This window comes from Mustela nivalis, assembly GCF_964662115.1.
Source record: "Mustela nivalis genome assembly, chromosome: 4".
NCBI classification, from domain to species: domain Eukaryota; kingdom Metazoa; phylum Chordata; class Mammalia; order Carnivora; family Mustelidae; genus Mustela; species Mustela nivalis.
Genome location: NC_139023.1, coordinates 1,981,029 through 2,004,317, shown reverse-complemented (window position 1 = coordinate 2,004,317; position 23,289 = coordinate 1,981,029). Strand labels below are relative to the sequence as shown.

Genomic DNA, 23,289 nt, shown 5'->3' with positions numbered 1-23,289 from the left:
TCTCTCAGTGTATGAGTATGTTTTTATATCTTTTTATGTTGTTCAGACATTGTAGCTAATGAGAGCCAATATATTTTAAGGATCTCTATGGTTACTTTTGTATAAAGTGCATACAAATCATTTTCATAGAGATTATGCAAGACAGTTTTTGAGACAATTTTTTTATAGGAAAGACATGGAAAGCAAGAATAAAATCTAAAAAGGAAGAAGAGCAGAAGTTGCAGCTCTAAGAGATCTAGATTAAATTATATTTGCACTTTTTTTTTTTAAGAAGTAATGAGAGCCTATAAAAAAAATCAAGACCCAAAGCTTTGGTTTCCCAAACTTTGGAGCAACTTAGGTTTATCTTGGCATTCTTGTTAAAAATACAGATGCCCAGGCTCCATTGCCAAAGATCTTGACTGAGGTTTGGAGTAAAGTCCAAGAATCTGCATTGTTATCAAATCCTGCAGCAATTCTGAGATGCCCCCGCCAGTCTTAAATACTGAGAAACACACCTAATTAACTCTGCCCAAGATTACCATGAATGAAATCAATAAAAACAGGAACGCTTAAATTAATCCGAGAAGTCACTCATGAAACTCTCACCAATTAATTCTCATCCCTTTTGATATTTATATATTTTCCTTAGTTTCATTAATTTTTCTGGTTTATAATATGATCAGAACATCATGGAGAATGAAAGGCAAATATTCTGGATGAACCAAAGGCAGATGTTTACACAGTTAAAAAGAAAAGTGAAGTGGCAATTAAAGCAAATATTGGAATAATTCAATAATATGAAGCTATTTTCATATTTTATATGCAGGCACCTGATGGAAAGGTTCTCTTAATTTGAATTGTTTAGATGAGTGCTTTCAATATAAATCCTGTAAGCACTCATTTCTATTAATAAGAGCACGTGAGGCACCATGAAAGACAAAAATACTCAGCAGGCCATAGTGACTCAGATTGTCATAATCATTGGGTAATGATTCAAAAATACAACATTTTATCCCGTTACCTTTCACGGAGGCAGTTCTTGTACAGTTGTATAAAATGGCTAGTTCCCCAAACGTGGTCCACATAGCGATGGATGATAGAAATTTCTCCCCTTGGAACACCTCTAGTCGGCCCTCTGTCAGTCAGAATTAAAGAAAAACACAAATGATCAAAACCCATCTGGATTCCATAATTGCAGAAGTAAGACCATCTGAAAGTACACAAAGCACACCAGCAAGATATCTTATGATTCTCGTTACAATATTGTGGTGGAGAGTGTAGACTGATAGCAACTTGGCCATGTTAGCTGATCACCCTGAAAGAAAGAGTTATCTACTTTGTCTGAGGTTTTTTGCCGGTAATGGGAGTACTAGAACTAGTATTGACTTCACACAGTGGTTGTGAGAATTAAATACAGGAATAGAGGTGGGGAACTTAGAATAAAGGCTAACACATACTAAATGCTGTATTAGTGTTTGCTGCTGTTAATATTATTATCATTGTTACAAAGTTCTTTCTCTGAAGCAGTGGATGGCAAGTGTTGTATTTGAAATACTTTCTACCCCATGAAAACGTGGCACATAAAACTATTTCTCTTGTGCAAGAAACACAACAATCCCTGTCTGTCTGTATGTCTTGAAAACACAGCGGAGCTGCTCACAATAACAGAAGGACTAGCTTGTCCTCCCTGAGCAGTGCACCGGCCCTGGAGTCTGACCGTCCAGCACTGACCGATCATCGGCTGTGTGACCCTGGGCAAGTAACGTCACCTTGCCTCCACTGTGGTCTTCCCCTCAATCATTGAAATGAATTAATAAATGGAAGTTGATAAGAAAAATGCTTGAGAAAAACAGCATCAGGGGAATTAGAAGACAAGCCACAGACTGGGAGAAAATATTTTTGCAAAAGACACATCTGATAAAAGAATGTTTTGCAAAATATACAAAGAGTTCTTACAACTCAACAAAAAGAAAACAAACAGTCTCATTTGAAAATGGGCCAAAGAGTTTAACAGACATTCTCAAAGGAAGAGATACAGATGGCAAATCAACATATGAAATGATGCTCCACATCCTATGTCATCAGAGAAATGCAAATTAAAACAACAGTAAAATGCTACCACACACCCGGTAGAATGACAAAAATCTGGAACACTGAGGACACCAAATGTTAGTGCAGATGTGGAGCAAGAGGCATGCTCCTCCACTGCTGATGGAGACACAACGTGGGACAGTCACTCTGGAAGACAGTGTGGTGATGCCTTATGATATTACACATAAGAGTTTGCCGTACAATGCAGCAGGTCCCTCTTTAGTATTTACCCAAAGGAGTTCAAAACTCAGGTCCACGTAAAGACCTGAACGCGGATGTTTATAGCAGCTTTATTTGTAACTGCCAGCACTGAGAAATGGCCGAGATGTCCTTCAACGGATGAACAAACTGTGGTCCATCCCGACAGTGGGATATTACTCAGTGCTTAAAATGAAAGGAGCTATCAAGCCAGGAAAAGACCAGGAGGAAACTTAAGTGCACACAACTACGTGAAAGAAGTGAATCCGAAAGGGCTACACAGTCCATGATTCCAGCAATATGATATTCTGGAAAAGAGAAATGATGCAGAAAAATAGAGAGGTTAGTGGTGGCCAGGCATGGCGTTAGCTGTGATGAACAGGTGGAGAGCAGAGAACTTTTAGGGCAGTGAGAAATGCTCTGCATGGAATTATAATGTTAGGTTCCATGTCACTAGACATTTGCCTAAATCCACAGAAGGCGCAACACCAAGAGCAAACCCTAAGATGACTCTGATGATGTATCAATATAGGTTCATCCTTGGTTAAAAAAAAAAAACAAAAGGACCATCTGGTCAGCGACGTCAATAATGGTGTAAGCTATGCATGTGTGGGGAGAGAGGAGGACGGAAAATCTCTGTATCTCCCTCTCAAATTTGTTGCAAACCTCAAATAGCTCTTAAAAAAGTTTTGTCTTCTAAACATGAGACAGGGTGTGACACTAATCTTGATCTGGGCAACAGCCGAGGCCAGGGGAAGACAGCAAACTCCTCACAATTCCTTTGCCTGGGGATTCTCTCCTCCTTTCCCTTTGAACAAGTGTGAATATAACCTTGCCTAACAGTCATGTGCTAGAAAGACCTACATTCTTAAAGGAAGAAAGATGGTGGGGTCGTCCTCTTTCCCTTGGAGAATTACTCTTTCCTTCTCCTCGTTCACCACCAAGCCGCTCTGGGTCACCTCTCTCCAGCCAGCCATTCACCAAATCGGATTTGAGTACCCGTGTTGGACCAGGAGTTGGTCCAACAGCCTTCGAGACAGTGTGGACAAAACCCAGAAGATACTTGCTCTGATAGAACTTAAATTGTAGTAAAAAATACACTCTGTTTGGGCTCCAAATCTTACAGACATGATACAAAATTTAAGAATCTCTCATTACAACTAAATTCTACTCCATTGAAAGCACTTAGCGGTACCGTTGAGCTGGTATCATGGATTGTCATGCATTTCAAGCTTTTTTTTTAATTGATGATGACTCACGGTACTTGAGCAATACTGAAGAATCACATGGAATATCAAAAGTTTAAGCCAAATATGCTTTTACTATGGACTATTCATGCTGTATGTTATAAAGGGGAGATTTTGAATTAATTTGCTCAATGACATCAGGAAAGTCATCCTGAGATAATACTGTAATCAATTCAAATAAGAAACGGCCCAATTTTCATTGTTCTGTGTGCTCTAGCCCTGGTATCTATGACTGTGTTGAAACCAGTTTCTGGCCTAACTCTTCTCTGCTCTCGCCTTTCACTGGAGTCACTGGCAAGGAACCTGATGGGCTGACATGAGCTTCTCATCCTTTCCTAGTATGTTCCATGAAAATTTGCTGAGTTAATGATCTATCTCTTCTTGTCAGAATTTCTGGTGTTGCTAACGTAGAAGTGAAATGGCCAAGGGAAAAGCTGAAAGAGGGGGAAATTGCTCCGGATCTCTGTCCCTAAAAACTTGGAGGCTAGCTAAATTCAGACCATATTTCACTTCCTGGGTAGAATAATTACTTGAGAATCACTGTATAATTTTAAGGGTGTCTACAAAGATGTTTACAGCAAATAAACACCAATATTTATGGAACTAGCGTGTCTGAAGAATCAAAGTATATGAAAACAATCTTTCATACGGTTATAACTAGAATATTACATGTTTATTAACTAGTTTGGATAGGCAACTTCTGCCCCATCCCTAAGGCCCTAAGGAAACAAGGATCATAGAAGCATTCTTAGATTGCCAGGAACTAGCAGTAGAAAATAAAAGGCCACAGGAAAACTCAGTTTACACTCCATTTGGTTAAGCTGCTTTAACTTCCTTCCTAAAACTCAAAAAGTGGGTGATTCAGAATTTGATAAGGTGTTCAATAAGCGTATACCCTGTTCAGATCATGTCTTGCTTTTGTATCTAAAATAACTTTAAGTACCATATAAGGCATGCATTTGATATGCATTTAAGAAATCCTTTGCTTATCTGATTTTTAAAATCTATCCAGCATGTAAACATGTTCCTATAGGATATATGTAGAAAACAATTTAAATGGTTCTTAAAACACCAGTGTTAATCTTCAGGCATTCCATTTGAGTCATGTGCACTTACATGTACCTAAATTATCTTTTAAAGTCATTCATATATAACCAAAGTACTTCACAGAACCACAAAAAACACTGTTTTCCTTATCCTGTTGCAACAAGCTAAAACTGTCCACATAAGCAGCAATATTTTGAATAGAAGTGCCTTTTTGTAGCCGAGTAAGTGGCACTGTGACTGAGGGTACTGGCTCAAGCCAGAATGCCTACGTCTGCACTCCACCTCCACCACGAGGGAGCTCCGTGGCCTTTCTGAAGTCACTGAACTTCTCTGCTCTGAGTCCACGTTCGGAATACGGAGATAAAAGCACGTGCCTAACAGAGTTGGTGGGACGATGACAGGAGATCCCTCTATTAACGCTCAACAGCGGCTGACATAGAAAAAGCATTCAGTAAACATCACCATCACCAGAATGATTAGATCGACCTTGTTACTATTTCAAGAACTCAGATCTGTGATGTTGTGTATACACAGAGCAACTGGTTTTGCACTTTGATAAATGTTTGTAAAAAATCACAAGACAGTAGGCAAAGTATTTATTGTATGATACCTGGAAAAACCCGTGAAACCCACCTGCTAGCACAAAGATGTGGTTTCCTGGTTCTCCTTGCTTAATAATGTAACTGCCTTGCTGGTAGTTCCTCCCGTACATGCACTCCACCATGTCTTTGATCTGCTGAGGATCCAGTCTCTTTAGAAACTGGTTTTTATTAAGGGCATCTGTAATGAGCTTCTTCTCACTGGCATAATGGGAAAGAGATGAAACATGACATTGATGAAAACCATGTTTTGTTGCTTAGATTTACTTTATTTAGATTTCTAATATTACCACCTAGGAACTTACCACTTTACCGGGAGGGACAAGTTTTCTTCTGGCCTCGCCCACACAGACCCTGATAACTACCATACTTCACATATAAAACCTTTAAAAATATTTTGAATAGTTTTCGGTAATTGACATTACATCAGTTTTATCACTCCTGGCTGTCATCATCACAAATGCAGCCTCTCTCAAGATCTCTAGGTTAACACAGTTAATAATATTAGCAATAGTAATGGATAGATGATTTTTTTAGACGGAGAGTACACTTACACGCATAATGCCTATAGTAGAAGTTATTTTATACTTTATTTAATCTTCCTGTGAGATAATTACTGCTCCTACTTTCTGTAAAAATGGACTAAAAAGTCAGAAGCAACTTAATACCCCTAGGATTTCAATCTAAGTCCATGGGTCGGAAGACTATTGCCTCTTCTGAGCTATTAGAAGTCAGCCCCTTTGGGACTTGCTAGGTTCGATCAGAAACAGAGGGTGATGGTGGCAGGCTGGGTTCACCTACGTTTTGACCTTCAGTATGTCTAGACTAGACAGAACATATATTTCCAATCTCATAACCTAGTCATTTCCCAAACCCAAGGCCCTCTTGTTGATAGTCCTTGAACATTCTGTTTTCTTTTGGAAAAGAAGTAGCTCAAAATAATTACCCAAACTCCCTTACCGTAAATTTAAAAAGTTTTAATTAACATACTTTTCCATAGTTATCATAGAACTATTGAGCTGGCAGGAAAGCGACCCCGTGGGCTAAGTTAGAATCCCTGCACCACACACTTGCTTTCAGTCAAACTCAGTGTGATTTCTAAAAATAAGGGTTTCTTTTCTGTATCTTTCCTTCAAACTCTCTCCTGCCACTAGCTTTCCTGTTTCAAAACTTGTCATATTTTTCTAGACAGAAAGTTCTCAAACATAAGTAAAATTCCATGGATTGCCTCCTTCCTGGATGGCCCCACCCGTCAGATCATGAGGTTATGGAAAGAAGACACAACAGAGAGATTCCTTCTGCTCTCCACTGACTCCATCACCCTCGGAGCCACACTAACTCTTTGAGTACCTGGAGAGCTTACCTCCTCCTGCAACTAACCTATCATCAAACCTGTCATGTCTCTTTACAAAAATATCAGTGACTCATTTCAGTTTCCCTTTTCAAGGATGTCACCACGGTCCAAGAGAAAAACTTGGGTCTGTACAATGTTAATAGCTTCTTTTTTAAAAAGAGTTTCAGCTTCTAGCCTCTTTCCCTGTAGTCGATTCTATACTTGATTATCAGATTATTCTTGCTAAAAACTGACTTCATCTGATCTCATTTTCCCCTCATCTGCTGAAGCCAATAATTCACTCAGCTGATATATATCGAGAAAATACATTGACAACATGTTCTTCTCAGAGCAAGCATCTGAACAATGCCAAAACAGCCCCAGCTTTCACAGGCCTTCAATACTCTCCTAACATCCCAGCCAGTGTTTCATCAATGCCCACAGAGCCTAATTTCCCAAAATATGTTCCAAGAAGTGCTCTTCCTTTATGAGCAAAAGTGTGCTGAGTTGAAGAATTTTGGAAATTCACAATGCATACTTTCCAAGTTCAAAGAAATCTTCCAGTAAACAAATCTCTTAAACCAATGTTTCCAAACCTCAGAGTCTTCTTTATTTATTTCTTCTTTTGGCTTAACTTCTATGAACATTCCATGGAAGCAGTCTGAAAACCCTTTTGACCGTAGAAGAAAAGCAACATCCCACAATCTGGTATTCACCATTTCACACCACATGACTCCACTTCATCCATCCAGTATTTACTTGCAAAAAAAACCCTTTGCTTCAGTAGGCTGGTATCCTCCTGGCCTCATATGCCCGCCAGCTTTATCGTTAGACTGAGCCTCTGTTTTCTCCTCCAACTTAATTTCTTCTTCCCTCGATCAGCTCAAGCTTTATAATTCTCCCTTTATGATCTAGCCGACCTGCCCAGGTGCAGGTGTGCAGCTCACACAATCCTTTAAGTCTATTCTAAACTCCTAGAGTATTGTATCCATGTCTATTCAATTCAACAAACTTTATCAAACATTTACTTGGGGCGTAAAAATTAACTAAGCATGGCCCATGATCTCAAAGAGTTTCCAAATCCTTTTAACTTAATTGAGTGTATAACCCTATTATAACATCCTACCAATAGAAAAGGGTTCTCTCTATAACTTTTTCTCCAAACAAGATTAAAATTCTTTTTTCTTAATTTTTAGAAAGATTTTATTTATTTATTTGACATAGAGAGGGGGAGGAGAGCAAACACAAGCAGGGGGAGCAGCAGGCAGAGGGAGAAGCAGGCTCTCCGTTGAGTAAGGAGCCCAATGTGGGACTCGATCACAAGACCCTTGGATCATGACCTGAGCCAAAGACAGCAGCTTAACCAAATGAGCCACCCAGGTGCCCCAAATTATAAATTCTTGAAGGACTGGGTCTTCTCTTGAAATGTCTAAGAGGCAGCATACAGCAGTGACTAAGAGTATGAACTTGGCCACTCCTTCTCCAGCAATGACAGACCAGCTGTTACCAAAACAACTGTCCCTGCTCACACAGTACAACTCCAAGAGCTAAAGTAGATATTTGCAAATTTGTTTGAAAGCACTGGACACCTATCAACATAACCACAGCTTGAAAAGCTGTTATCGACAAGAAAATATGAGCTTGATATTCACCTCTGCTTTTCCCTTCAAGGCATTTGTTGATTTGTACCCAGCACTGAGCAGAGTTTTGGCAATCTCAAAGGACTAGGAAGACCAAAGTTAATGTTCAAGGCACACCGTGAAGGAAGAATCCTGGTAAACACCCAGGATTTCAGAGGGGTCATCCATAAGGCTGTACCGAGAGAAAGAATCAGCCCAAAAGAGGCTAGCTCTGGAAAAAGACAGAACACAAACTTCAAAGTGTCAAATCCCATTTTGGTTAAAATGATTTGTTCCTAGCCTGACTGCCTGCCACAAGCAAAGAAAAGTGTTTTCTCCAGGATATTCACAAAATTTAGAGACTCAAATTTTCTCTAGAGCTTTCCCCTAAAGAGTACATGGTAAAACATCAGGCATACTAAGAGAAAAGACCAAATGAGTGAAGACCAAGAGAAAAAAAAGAGAACAATAGAAAGAGACCTAACAGATCAACATATTATAGGTATCAGATACAGAATTTCAAATAATCTTATCCAAAGACAACCATACCTAAGACCATCATAGTCAGATTAATGAAAACCAAACAGAAATGGGAAACCTGGGAGGCAACTGGAGAAGAGACAATCACCTCACACAACTAGTAAATAAGTTACGGGGTTAGGTGACTTATGCCTCGACTGAAATCAAAGAAGCCAGAAGACAATGGGCTCTCCAAAGAGCTTCACGACGCCTATTTCCACTATCTTAACCCAGTGAAAATAGCCTTCAAACGTAAAAGCAAAATGAATACACTTCAAAATGGCATTCCATGGACAACAGACTCACAATGTTGGAGAGCTCCAGACAGAAATAACCCCAGATGGAAACTACTAGATGCTAGAAGGAAGAAACAGCAACGGACAAAGAAGGCATCCATGACCAAAGGAAGCTCATCTTTACAAAAGTAACAGCAACACCTCGAGGATTTTAAAATGTTTGAGAACAACAGTGAAGCTGTGCGTGGGGTGGACGAGATGGCAGTAAACATAATTTAAGGTCCAGGAAGTGATTAAAAGCACTAAACTATTATTAGAAATTTACTAAATTAAGGAAGCATGTTATACTTTAGGGTAACCCTTATAAGATGAGCCAAACAATATTTAACTAGAAAGCTAACAGAAAAGAAAATGGAAAAATAATATGCATCTAATCAACCCTAGAAAATGTCAAGAAAGTAAAGAAAAATAAACTATAGAAGTGTAACAAATAAGAAACAAATAGTACTATGGTAATAAGCAAATATTTATATTTACATTAAAGATACATATACTAAACACTGCAATTTAAAGAAAAGACTGTCAGATTGAAAAATAAAATAAAAGGGAAATATGAAACGCGTGTTACTTATAAGAAGCATTCCTTAAAGATAAGGATACAGAAAGGCTGGAAGTAAGAAAGTAGAAAGAGATATTTATATATTATAAACACCAATTACAAAGAAAATGTTTCTTGATATAGGTAACTAGAAAAACACATTTCTAGAAATAAAGATGGATATTTCATATTGATATGATCAGGAAATACAGGTATTCTAAATCTGTATGCAATTAATTAGATAGCATCACAATACAAAAACAAAATTGGCAAAAATAAAAGAATAAACTAATCCACAATTCTTTTGGGAGATTTTAATACATCCCTTTAAGTAACTAACAGGACAAGAGACAAAAGTCAGTCAGAACACGGTTTTAAATAGGTGACTATGAAACGTGATTTCTTGACCTCACTGATACTTCACTTAGATGATTACATTTGGGGCACTGGGTGGCGCAGCTGGTTAAGGGTCCACTCTTGCTTTTGGCTCAGGTCATGATCTCAGGACTGTGAGACCAGGCCTGGCATCAGGTTCTGCACTGGGCATGGAGCCTGCTTTAGATTCTCTCTCTCCCTCTCCCTCTTCCCCTCCCCAGCTTCCTCTCCAAAAATAAAGTAAATGATTGCATTCAACAAATTCAGAATACACACTCTTCTCAATGCATGAAAACTTTAATGAATATTGATGATATGGTGAACCCTAATGCACGTCTCAGCAACAGAGTATGTTCTTTGAATAGCAGAATGAAGCTAGAAATCAGCAACAAAAAATAATCAAAAAATTCTCAAATGTTTGAGAATTGAGCAACACATTTTTTGAGCAATATATTTCTTTATTTTATTTTATTTTATTTTATTTTCTGTAAGAGAGTGCATGCTTGAGCAGAGACACGGGGGAAGGTAGTGGGCAGAGGGAGAGGGAAAGAGAATCTCAAGCAGGTTCCACACTCAGCATAGAGTAGAACGCAAGGCTTGATCTCACGACCCTCGATCACGACCTGAGCTGAAACAAGAGTTAGACGTTTAACCAACTCAGCCACCCAGGTGCCCCAAGTAATACATTTCTAAATCACCCACCGATCAGTGATCAAATCATAAAGAAAATCAAAGAGTATTTTGAAATAAATGATAAAAGTGTGACATACCAAAACTTATGAGATGTACATAAGTCATGCTAAGAAGGAAACTTACCTTATTAAATAGATTGATTAGGAAAGAAGAAGATAAAATCAAATAAATGTTAGAGAAAAAAAAGCAGAGTGAGCTAAAAAAAGGGGGGGGAGAAGAAAATAAACATTAAAATGAAAGCAGAAAATAGTAAAATAGAAAAAAAGTATAATGAAGAGAAACAACACAGCCCTCAATGGTTTCTTTAGAAAGACACAAAACTGAGGAATTCTCAGCAAGGCAAGGAGACAGACAGAATAATTATCAATCTTAAAAATAAGGGATCCATCACTGCAGATATTACAGATATAAAAAGAAATGATTGGATATATAGTATAATCAACTTCTGAAAATTAAGTGAAATGAAAAACCTTGAGAAAAATATAATAAACCATGTATGACAAAAGAAGAAGCAAAAAAAGTGTTTAGCAATTAGAAAAATTGAACCAAAAATAAAAACAGTCTCACAAAAGGAATTCTAAATCCAACCACTAAGTTTTTCAGACACTGAAGGAAAAAATAACATTAATCTTACATAATCTTTTTCAGAAAATAAAAAAGAAGAATTCTTACCACCTTATTTTAGAGTATGAGAATAGGCTGATAATAAAACTCACAGCACAAGAAAGAAAAATTAATGCGATTCACGATGTAGAAAAAATAAAGATAAAAATAAATTAGTAAAGGGGCACCTGGGTGGCTCAGTGGGTTAAAGCCTCTGCCTTCGGCTCAGGTCATGATCCCAGGGTACGGGGATCAAGCCCTGCATCAGGCTCTCTGCTCAGCGAGGAGCCTGCTTCCCCTCTTTCTCTACCTGCCTCTCTGCCTACTGTGATCTCTGCCTGTCAAATAAATTAAAAAAATCTTTTAAAAAAATTAGTAAAATCTTATTGGATGCAGAAAAAGCATTTGATAAAAGTAAACACCTGTATATTATTTCTAAATTTTAAAAAAGCTCTTAGCAAATTAGGAATAGAGTGGAATGGAATTTCATTAATCGGATTAAAGATTATGTATAGAACAAAACAAAAACAGAAAGCATTATATCACATGGTAAAATATTGAAAGCCTTCCTCTAGGTATCAGAAATGAGACATTTTAATTTGACCCTGAACCAGAAGTCTGAGCAAATGTAATAATGTGAGAAAAAAAAAAAAAAAAGAAAGAAAAGAAACACACACACACACACACAAAGAGAAAAAAAGAAAAAATACCAAATATGTAAATGTAGGATAAGAAGAAATAAAGCTATCCTTCTTTCTAAAGACACGCTGTATAAGTAAAAGATTCAAAGGAATGTGTAGGTGAACAATCAGAATTAACAAGTGATTCCAACAACTGGATACAAGGTCCCCAAACAAATTCAATTTTATTTCTATATCCCAGCATCAAATAATTAAAAAGGAAAAACTTTAAATTATATCACTTTAAAAAGATAACAAACCTCAAATATACAGGATCATATCTAACAAAACTGTGTAAGACCTCTACAGAGAGAAGTAGAGAATTTTAAGAGAAATGGAAGAAATGGAAACATACACCATAGTTGTGGATGAGAAGACTAAATCTTTTAATGATGTCCGTGCTACTCAGATCAGGTTTGATGAAATCTCAGTCAAAATTCTGAAAAATTTTACGAAAATTAACAAGCTGATTCTAAAATTCTTGGTCATCAAAGGCCCAAGAAAAGCCATCACAAGAGAGGAGAGCCGTAACACAGTTGGGAGACTTAAAGTAAAGGATGTCAACATTCACTAGACATCACAGTAATTAAAAGAATAAACTCATGGCACAAGAAGGAACAGGAAGGCCTTTGGAACAGAGGAGAAAGTTCAAAAATCCACCTCCACGAACGAAGAGCCTTCACGTAGGGCACTAGTTGTACCACCGAGCTGTAGGGAAACCGGACATCAGTGGAAAGTACATATTCCTAAAACAGCTCACCCTTGTTAACGATCAAGGAAGAGGTAACCAAAGCCGTAGCCAGATACCGCAATGTACCCAGCAGAACGGCGAGAGCGGAAAAGCAAAACAAAAAACAAAAAACAACTGACAATGCCAAAGGCGCCGAGCAGGCAGAGTAACTTCATGCTAACAGGTTCCTGGACAGAGTCTGTGTGTGTTCAACGACTTCGGAAGATTACGTGGCAATCTGTATCCCATGTGAACTTAGAGAGAACACAGTCCCCGGCAATTCCTCTCCTGGGTACAGAACCGCCATCAGTCACACGCGTGCGACGGATGCGTATGTGCAGACACACGCGGATACAGATACAGAGGGAGAGAGACAAGCAAAAACGTTCGTGGCCGCCTTGCTCAAAACTGCTAAACCGATCAAATGCTGACGATAGCAGAGTTGACAAACTGTGGCACAACATCCAATCAACACTGTATAGCGCTGATAATTAATAAGTCATTATTATTGATTGATAATTATTACTGCCACACACAATAACATAAGTGACTCTCACTATGTAAAACAAACAAGCTAGTCTATAAACCCATTAAGATAAAATTCAGAAATAAACTGGGGTGCTGGGTCGCTCAATTAAGCATGTGCCTTGGACTCAGGTCATGGTCTCGGGGTCCTGGGATCAGGCTCCACGTTGGGCTCCCTGCTCAGGGGGAGCCTGCTTCTCCCTCTGCCTCTGCCCCTCGCCCCAGCCATGCATGCTCTCTCGAATAAGTAAATCAAATCTTCAAAGAAGACAAAGATAGGCACAAAGTAATCTGTGAAAATCCTAACTGACCCTGGCTACCCGTGAGGTGGATAACGGTAGAGGTTAGAGGAGAGAAGGGGGACTGAGGCACGGGGAATGTGCCGTTGTCGGGTCCGTCTGGGGGTAACATGGGCTTGTTCCCTTTAGGATTTGTGTACTTCAGTGAAAAGTTCATCAAAAGAATAAAATGTGGGGGCGCCTGGGTGGCTCAGTGGGTTAAACCGCTGCCTTCAGCTCAGGTCATGATCTCAGGGTCCTGGGATCAAGCCCCGCATCAGGCTTTCTGCTTGGTGGGGAGCCTGCTTCCTCCTCTCTCTCTGCCTGCCTCTCTGCCTACTTGTGATCTCTCTCTGTCAAATAAATAAAATCTTTAAAACAAAAATAAAATAAAATAAAATAAAATAAAATAAAATAAAATAAAATAAAAAATAAAAAATAAAACGTGGAAAAAAAATGTGTCAACGAGTTTGTTGTCAGAAAATCCTTCGTTCGAATCTATTCTGCCCCTTGCTCACGGTGCCGCCTTGGACACGTCACTGACCTTTCCGAACCCCAGACTCGGCTGTGAAGAAAGCGCAGGAATCCTTTCTGCTCACAGAGTACCGCGCGCGTTAGTTAGACAATGACAGTCGAGTGTTGGCGATGCGGGAGGCAACGGCATGTGTTTTGGGGGGTAGGAGAGTGGAATGGGAAACGTTCTAGAAACCAGGGATACACAGAGAGGTGCTGCCGAGACACTCAGCTCACTTCCAAGTTCCTCCCACCAGGCTGATCTCAGAATTCACACCCAGAACCTCCTATAATCCTTTCTCATCCTCTGCCTATGTAATCAACATTCTTGGAAGCAATAAATTTCTGTCCTTTAATTTGCTTCAGGAAGTTTAGTTGGTCAAAGTCCACCAACAGTTCCTGTTACGTTAGGGTCCCGCATCTTTTCTCCAGTTCTGACCTTACAGGCCTGTGTTCTCACTGTTTGCTTCTCTTGGGCAACAGCATATCCCGCAACCTTCTTTGCATAAGCTCAGGGCAAAGTAGGGGCCAGTGGCCACGGCCTGCTGCTTTCCTTCTTATCTGCCAAGGGTTTCTTGTGAGCAGAGAGGCTGAGGCCATGCAGCTTGCACGGCACGTCGTAGCTCAGTTACACACACAGAGAGAAAGCATTCTGTAACGCACACTGCCAAGGGCATGGGATCTGGAGCCGCAGTGCCAGGGTTTGAGTCCTAATTCTGCCCCTGATGAACCGTGGAACCCTGGGCAAGTCACTTAATCTCGAGTTTCCTCAGCTGTAAAATTACAATAAACACAGTCCACAGGTCATAGGATTTCTATAACAATTTAATGAGTTCACGGTATAAACCTCTAAGAACAGTGCCCTGCACGTGAAGCTATCCTCACCTAAGGGATAGCTGTAATTCTTAGAAGCCGGCAAGTTACCAGCAACTTAAAAACCTCAAACAGCCCTAAAAACTATACTTAAGACCTACCTTGATTTTATTGAGGGAGCCCCCCTCCCAATGGTGGTAAAACTTGACAATCCAGCCTCGCTGCCTGTTCAGCCTCCTGGTGCTCAGAGGACCCACGGGCCACTAAGCTGCTTACAAGTCCCCAAATGTGCCAGATGCCTTGTCTCTCTGCCGGCCGTTCCTCCTTCAAAACCCAGCTTGGATTCATCTTTTCCATGGAGCCCTCCCCGATCCCACCAAGCAAACTGTGCCCCCTCCTTCCTCTGCACACCTACCTCTTAGAATACAAACTACACAAGACTGCAAACATGTTAGCTTCCCCAAGGAGACTGAGATCTCCAACTGCGTGGCCGTGCCTTCTTCCTCCTCTTAGGAGCCAAATCCTACGAGTGCACCTGGAGCCCAGAGGAACTCAAAAGATTAAGAATGCTAACGGGCTACGAACGTTCCTACTCGTTCCCCAAGTTTACGGGTACAGGGACAAGAACGGAGATGAGAAGTGTCGCTATTCCGTAAACAAGCCGCAGATGATAAGCAAAAGAAGCATCTCTTCACTTCCTTTTCCCAAATAAACCAACAAGAAAGAAAACTAATAAAGGCACAAGTTTATGATTTGGAGAAACTAGCCTGAGAACGATGAGATCGCCCTGTGCGTAATCAGAAAAGGAGCATGACTTTCTCCTGCCCACCCGCTCTCTCCACTGCCGTGCAATTGAATACGGTCGTGATTTAATCACGTTTACTGCTCCTTCAAGCTCATGGCAAAAACCTCTGTCCCTCTTAAGTGTGTGCCCAGGAGCCTATTCCCAGGAGCATCCAAGAACAGAGTTTAATAATGAAACGTTAAAAACAACCAAAATTTACAAGGGAGTTAACCTGACACACTCAATGATTGTCCTCTTCAGTCGTCGAACTCAATGTCTCTGGAGTCGGCGGTAGGAAGCGTGTTCCTACCTACAGAACACAGGCTCCTAATCGTCGCTGCACACCATGAGCCTCTGGGGAGGCTGTATAAATCCGGGTGCCCAGGGCGCTCCCCCCAAACCAATTTAATAAGACCCCCGGCGGTTAAACCTCAAGGATCAGTATTTTTAAATCCTCCGCAGGTGACTACGATGCATGCTTAAGGCTATGAATTATGGCTGTAAACAAGAAAAGGCCAGGGAGCCTGAAGTTGTCCTTTTCCTCTTGATTCCCACGGCACTGCACCGCAGGCTGGTGAAGCGATCAATCAATTACTATCAAGTAATTAACAGTGGCTGATTAATTAACGATAGCAAATTAACATCTGTTGCAGGGGTTTTCCATATCTTACTCTCCTCTGCAATATTACAAATAAACAGAAATAAGAAAATCGTTACTCCTCTCTCCCTCTTCCCAGGAAACCATACAGAACCTGCAATGTAGGTCAGCCCCACGGGGCCAATGCTGTCAAGTCAGCCCCAGGACTCTGGAATGTGTTTTTTAATTGTGGTGAAACACACATTTGCCAACGACACCATTTTAACCATTTTAAGAATGCAGTGCAGTCGCAGTAAGGGTATCCTCATTGTTTTTCAACCATCACCACCATTCATCTGCAGAACCTTTCTCATCTTCCCAAACTAAAACTCTTCCCATTAAACGATAACTCCCATTCTCTGCTCCCAGCCCCTGGCAACCTCCAATTCTGCTTTATGTCTCTGCAAATGTGATCAGGTATGCCATATAAGTGGACTAATACAATATTTGTCCTTCTGGGTCCGACTTACTCACTTGGCATGATGTCCTCAAGGTTCGTTCACGTTATAGCATGAAAAAAGGAAGGAGTTTATTTCCCTTCTTAAGGCTGAGCAGTATCTCATTGTATGTATACACTGTATTTCATTTACCCATTGATCCCATCGTCAGTGCACATCTGGGTTGTTTTCACGTCTGGGCTACGGTACATAGCTCACAGCATGCTGCCACAGACACACGTCTACAAGCCTCTGGATTTTTACGTAAGGTGTTGTATCTCCAGCATGGCCGGCGTTCCCACCCGGGAATCTCACAACAGTAAAACAAAAGGGCCTAGTGTAGTGTCCCGAATTCTAAGATGTCTCCATGATCTCCAATCCCTTGCGTCAAACTCTTGTATAATCCCCAACCCTTGAGAGAGGTAGAACCTGTGATCTGCTCCTTGCCAACAGAATACGGCAACAGTGAAGGGAAGGTCACCCCATGTGTGTAATATAAGATTTCATCTTAATCAACTATAAAGAGATTCTCCAACTGGCCTTGAAGAAGTAAGCTGCCATGTTGGGAAGGGGTCTGGGAGCAGGAATGCAGCTAGGAGCTCCGGGCAGCCACTAGGAGCCGCGAGCTGCCTTTGCTGACAGCCAGCAAGAAAACAGGACGTCAGTCCTACAACCACAAGCAACTGAATTCTGCCAACAATCTCGGGAGCTTGGAGGAGGGCTTCTTCCACTAGAAAGCTCAAGGAAGGGACACAGTCAGCTGATTCTTTGACAACAGTCAGAGTGAAACAGTCAAAAGTTTCACAGTGTGAAACCCTGAGCAGATGACATAATTGTTGTGTCATCTCCTCTCAGTAATCAGAAAATCAGAAAATCAGAAAATCTGTTGGGTCATCTCTGACCCACGGAGACTCTAGGTAACAAATATGTGTTGCTAAGCTGCTAGGTTCATGCTGGCTCGTCACTCAGCAAGGGAAACTAATACACCTGGCTTTCCCAGTGTTTCTGTTCCAAGACATTTCAGGAGATATCTTTCTCGCGTGTTACCTCCCTCTCCCTCATCTGACCTGGAAAGAAGGGACCGGAAGCTGCACATCTTTCTTTCCCTCCTATTTCCGAGAGCTTGATCTATCGTCCCCAAAGGGATGCTCAAACCCCTGCGGCTTGAAAGTTACCAGTTAAAATCAATGGACATGATAAACATACGTTCCCGGAAGCATTAAGTGGACACTGAGAGTTCCCAACTGCTCACATTTTAGTCTGAATTATATACAAGACACCCTCTGGCCATTCCCGGCCGTATATCTCAAACAAAACAAACCAACAACAACAAAACAAAAAACTGACAAAAACCTGTTAAACAAGGCTGCACTAAAATACCTACGACTAACAAGTAATCTGAAGGAGAGTCAACGTGGAGGGGAGGAGGTAAATTATTTGAAAATGAGATTTTAAGAGAAGGAAACAGCTTTAATCAAAGAATAAATACAAGAAACATAAGAAACACATCTTTCACAGACAAGGTACTTCTAGAAAGAGTCTAAAAACCGATGGGCACCTGGGTGGCTCAGTCGGTTGAGCAGCTGCCTTCTGCTCAGGTCATGGTCCCAAGGCCCTGGGATCGAGCCCTGCGTCAGGCTCTCTGCTCATCTGGGAACCTGCTTCCTTATCTCTCTCTCGGCCTGCCTGCCTACTTGTGATCTCTCTGTGTGTCAAGTAAATTTAAAATAATAAAATTTAAGTAAGAGTCTAAAAACTGAAAAGCTTTGTCTTTGGCTTCCCTTTTTGAGAATTCCATTGCAATTTAAACCCTAGAAAAAGTCAGGGGACAGGAGCGGAGCTGCCCAGGCTTCCAGAGGGAAAAGGGAGGCTTTCCCGGAAGCAGACGGTGCTGCTGCTTAGGAGGCAAAGGTCCGTGGAGATGCTCCGAATTGGTGGCAGCTGTGTTGACATCCAGGGGACGTCACAAGGCTCACAGCACTGCACGGTGAGCCCGGGCCGGTGACTTCTGCCAGCCGAGCCCCGGACAGTAATACTTCGCTGGCAGGCGGCTGTGAACCTGCAGAGAAAACCCCAACCCGGGTCACCCTGAGAGTGCCTGGCCTGGAGCAGGTGCTTGAACCGGCACTGGGGCCGCTGGCCGAGGGTGAAGGGGAATGAGGGGGCCGAGGACACGTACACGACAGAAACGGGACACGGGACAGGTGCGCAGAGAGGGGAAGCCAAAGAAGGAGAAAACGAAATTAAACACGAGCTTGGCTGAGTAAGAGGTTCTAGTTACTGAACTGAAGCTGTTGACCCGAAGCACGGAAGGAGACCTTGGCCACTACCCAGCCGCTAGCCACGGCTGCTGGCTCTCGCGGGGCCTGAGCACAGCAGGGCACGGGCCGGGACCCGGGGGCACCGAGGCCGCCAGCGCGGGCGCCGCTCCGAGGCAGCTGGGCGCGCCCACCTGCGCCTGGACTCTGGACTGTTCCCAGCAGCGAGGCCGCGGGTGTCGAGTGTTTTCCGAGGCTTAATGAGACATTTTCCCCAACACCTGGCAACTGGCAGACCAGAAGATTTGAGGATAACGCGAGCAGGAGCAAAGGGCAGCATAAGCGGAGCAGAAGACCATCTGAGCCCCGAGAGGCCGCCCGGCTGCGGGTGCGCGGTGAGGGGGCCCAGGGCCTCCGGCTGCTGGAGAGAAAGACGAGGGGTCAGAGGCTGGAAGCGAGAGGGACTGGGACCAGGAATCAGAACGTCTGCCTGAGCCTCCTTAGGGTCACCGAGATGTCCAGGGAGCCACCTCCTAATTCTAGGAGGTTCCTCAACTTGTCTGTGCTCCATACCTCTCCCCTACCTTTTTTTTTTAAAGCAGCACCACCCTTCCACTCCTGCCCTGCACGCACACCTCCAGGGGGAGCCATTCCCACGGCTGGCTGTGCCTCCTATAGGGGCTGCCCTCGGACACCGTGGTGGAGAGCTCGCACCTGGCATCAGGCAGACATAGACGTGAGTCCTGGTTCCGGAAACTACCGATCCCACGACCTTGAGCAAATTCAGAAAACTCCTGAACTACTCTGAGCTTCCACTTCTCTTCCTCTGGTGCCATGAAAAGCAACTCCCACCTCATCAGGCAAGTCTCCCGTCCCCACGATTAAGGAACAGACTCCCAGCAGTTAACCTGTAACGGTCTTCTCAGGCATCCCTGAGTAGCCGGGTCCGATCGGGGTGTCTCAATGCGCGCCACCGCCGGGAAACGTAACCCCCGTTCTCAAACGTTCTGAACATTCATGCCAGACACAGCACCCTCTGCCTTCACCCGTAGCCTCTGGCTATCAGATCACCCCACAACTGGACTTCGTCTTCCTTCTTTCCTTATACAGAGAGCTTCGTTTTCTGCTTTTTGGAAGACATAAGTGAAGACAATACAAATTTTTTAACTGCCCAACTGATTAGTAAAAGTCTGTACGTACACTCCTTCAAATCTTTAATAATCGATTACGTGAAATCTGGGTATAGAACCTCTCAAGCAGCAACATCTAAGTCATGATTTCATGGAACTAAAAATAAAAAGAAGTTTCTTTCTCTCCCATCGCAGCACATGCTCCTCTACCGCAAACTGAGTGCAGAGCAGAACTTCCTGGAAGCGTCATTTTCAGGGAGACAGAGTAGCCAGGAGCTGTTTGGAATCATACAAAACCAAAGCACTAGAAACACGTCCGTTTCTAATTACATATTTAATTTTTTACAAGGGTTCCCAACTAAAATGTAATTTTCATCTTGGAAAGGTGGTATATTGGAGTTGTTAGAACAGACTTGAGACAGCAGAGTTTCTGGTGTTGAATCCTGGCTCTGATATTAAGAGCCGTGTAATCTTGGACAAGATACTTAGTTTTGCATGCCTCAGTTTCCTCATCCGTAGAATGGGGGTGTAATAATACTACCTGTAGTATAGGTTTGTTGTGAGAATTAAATAATTCAGTATTTGTGAGGCATTCAGAATGGCGGCCGGCACATAGTTTGTGACATATGAATGCTACTATTATTACTACTACTGGTCATTCCATACAAACAGTTCGTCCAGTGAAGAAGCCACATTTCCATAACACACACTCGAATGCTCGGCCCCTCTTCAGGAAGGAAACCCCGATGATAACAACCACACTCCTTCTCGACCCCTTGATGTAGATCTTATTTCCATGCATGACTCACCAACATGTTCCTATTACCTATTCTGCTCCTGGGGTGGGAGTGACAAAGGAAACTAATTGTCCTTCCTAAAACTAGAGTCAACATCTGAAGTCAGATGGCAAGTCTTTGTTTTATCCTTCCTTTTTGGGGAAGAACAATAGTTTCAAATGATAGTTTTTGCGTTCCTAGCGAAAGGCAGTCATACTAGCAACTCGCCAGATGTCTCTGATTAATGTGCCTGTGTTCCGCCAGACACGCAGCATGAGCTTGTAATCTCGCTCTGCCGAGGCTGAAGTTGGCTAAACAATGCCTACATAAACGGAAAATTTAATTTCAGTGAAAGGTTTGACCTCTGCGTCCATGGTTGTCTTGGTGCTGAAGGCAGGTCAGACATGACCAGAAGCGCTATCTGAGTGCTTCCTTGCCCTCCTCTGCCACTCAGTTCTCAGCCCTGAAGAGCGCTGTGTTCCTCTGGGAACCCGATCGTGCCCCTCCATAGATCGCGAAGTGCACTATCAGGGAGCTCTAAGCCATTCCCTGTGTCACACAGGCCTGAGCCCTGGGGATCCAGCATTTGGTAAACACTGAGAGAGTGAGTAAGCTCTGCTCAGCTCTGCCTGGAAGGAGCCAGAAGCACCCATGCTCTTCCTATCCATCAATAAAGCAGGTGAAAAGGTGCCCAGACTGTCTGACATGAGGGCTTTGATTTTTGTGGGGAGTTTTAAGAAAATCAGGATTGTAGAGGAAACTAACTGCTTTCAAAGTCAAGAATCTCGGGTTCTAAACTTAGCCCTGCCACTGCCCGTGACATAATCTGCAACTCTCCTGCCTGTCTCCCCTCTTCTGCAGTAAAGGTTCTTCCAGCTCTAAATCCCCGGCTGTTTGCTAAAATAAATTTATGTCAGAAATCAGAGAACTTGATACACCGTAGTGCTCTGACTCATCATGATTTATGATACTTCAGTAAGGCTAAGTACCTGTAATAGAAACGGGCTCTGTGCCCACATAGTTGTATGCCTCTGAAGATCAAAAATGGTCAGCGGATACAAAGCCAAGTCACTACAAAAGGCCATGATGTGCCGCAGGTTCAGCGCCATTGAAGAGTGGCCCCACCTTGTGCTCTCCTCTGTCTGACAAGCACATTCTCCTTTGCTGTGGCTTTGTCCTGGAACCAAATACGAGTCCTATGTTGCCACACTTCTCTAGGTCATCATTCCCATCTCAGGAAATAGCAGTTCCAGTCAAAAACACACAATCGATTTCTAAAGAAGACTTGCAAATGGCCAACGGATGCAAGAGAAGATGTTCAGAGTCACCAATCATCAGAGAAATGCAAATCAAAACCACAACGCGGGATCATACCTTACAGGCGTCAGAACGCCTAGTATCCAAGAGATAGGAAATGACGAATGTGGGCCAGGATGCGGAGAAAAAGGAGCTCTTGTGCACTGTTGGTGGGAATGTGAGTTGGTGCAACCATTACGGAAAACGGTGTGGAGGTTCCTCAAATCATTAAAACAGAAACAGCACACAATCCAGTAATCGCACTCCTGGGTAGTTACCCAAAGAAAATGAAAACACTGATTTTAAGAGATACGTACATCCCCATGTTTGCTGCGGCCTTATTTACAGCCAATGCATGGAAGCAACCCAAGTGTCCATCAACAGCTGAATGGATCAAGAAGCTGTGGTGTGTCTGTATGCAGCGGAATATTCCTCAACCATACAAAGAATGAGATTTTGTCATTTGTGACAACATGGATGGAACTAGAGGGTATTGTGCTAAGTAAAATAAGTTAACAGAGAAAGACAAATACCCTATAATTCCACTTATATGCAGACTCTAAAAAACAAAGCAGAACAAACCAACAGAAACACACCCATAACAACAAAGAACAAACTGGTAATTGCCGAAAAGGAGGACCATGGGGGCTGGATGAAGGGGGGTGTGGAGTGCAGGTTTCCAGTTCTGGAAACAGGAAGCCACAGGGATGAAAGGCACAGCATAGGGACATAGTCACTGGTATTGTAATAGTCCTATAGACCCAATAGATGGAAGCTACACTTCAGGCGAGCACGGCATCCCTTAAAGTGGTCGAATCACGGCGCTGTACACCTAAAACTAGCATAACATTGTGTGTCAGCTCTACTTCAGTTAAAGCATAATACGTAATCCAGAATTGCAACATCCAATACAGTAACCGCCAGACACGTGGCTATTCCATATTAAAGTTAATTAAAACAGGGGCGCCTGGGCGGCTCAGTGGTTAAGTCTCTGCCTTTGGCTCAGGTCATGATCAGGGTCCTGGGTTTGAGGCCCACACAGGGCTCCCTGCTCATTGGGAAGCCTGCTTCTCCCTCTCCCACTCGCCCTGCGTGTAATACTGCTCTCACTCTCTTGCTTTCTCTCTGCAGATAAATAAATGAAATATTTAAAAATAAATAAATAAAGTTAATTAAAATGAATATTCCATTCCTCCGTGGCACTAGCCATAGTTCCAGTGCTCACAGCCCCATTTTGCTCTTGGCTACCACACTGGGCAGCACAGATTATAGAACACATCCGCCAGGGCAGA

At 42.4% G+C, this 23,289-nt stretch overlaps 1 protein-coding gene and 1 long non-coding RNA gene across 4 annotated transcripts in view; both read right to left on the bottom strand.

The window, feature by feature from the left end:
• The window catches only part of LOC309862545, a 531,010-nt gene that overhangs the window by 235,501 nt on the left and 272,220 nt on the right, over positions 1–23,289 (bottom strand). The gene's annotated exons all lie outside the window — the stretch shown is intronic.
• Positions 1–23,289, bottom strand: part of PRKG2 (protein kinase cGMP-dependent 2) — a 97,170-nt gene that overhangs the window by 60,397 nt on the left and 13,484 nt on the right. For all 3 annotated transcript variants that reach the window (XM_082728160.1, XM_082728161.1, XM_082728159.1), the window contains exons 3-4: positions 5,199–5,365; positions 1,004–1,117 (exon numbers count right to left, since the gene is read on the bottom strand). In XM_082728160.1, coding sequence (XP_082584286.1) covers positions 1,004–1,117; positions 5,199–5,365 — 281 coding nt within the window. The remainder of the gene's footprint in view (positions 1–1,003; positions 1,118–5,198; positions 5,366–23,289) is intronic.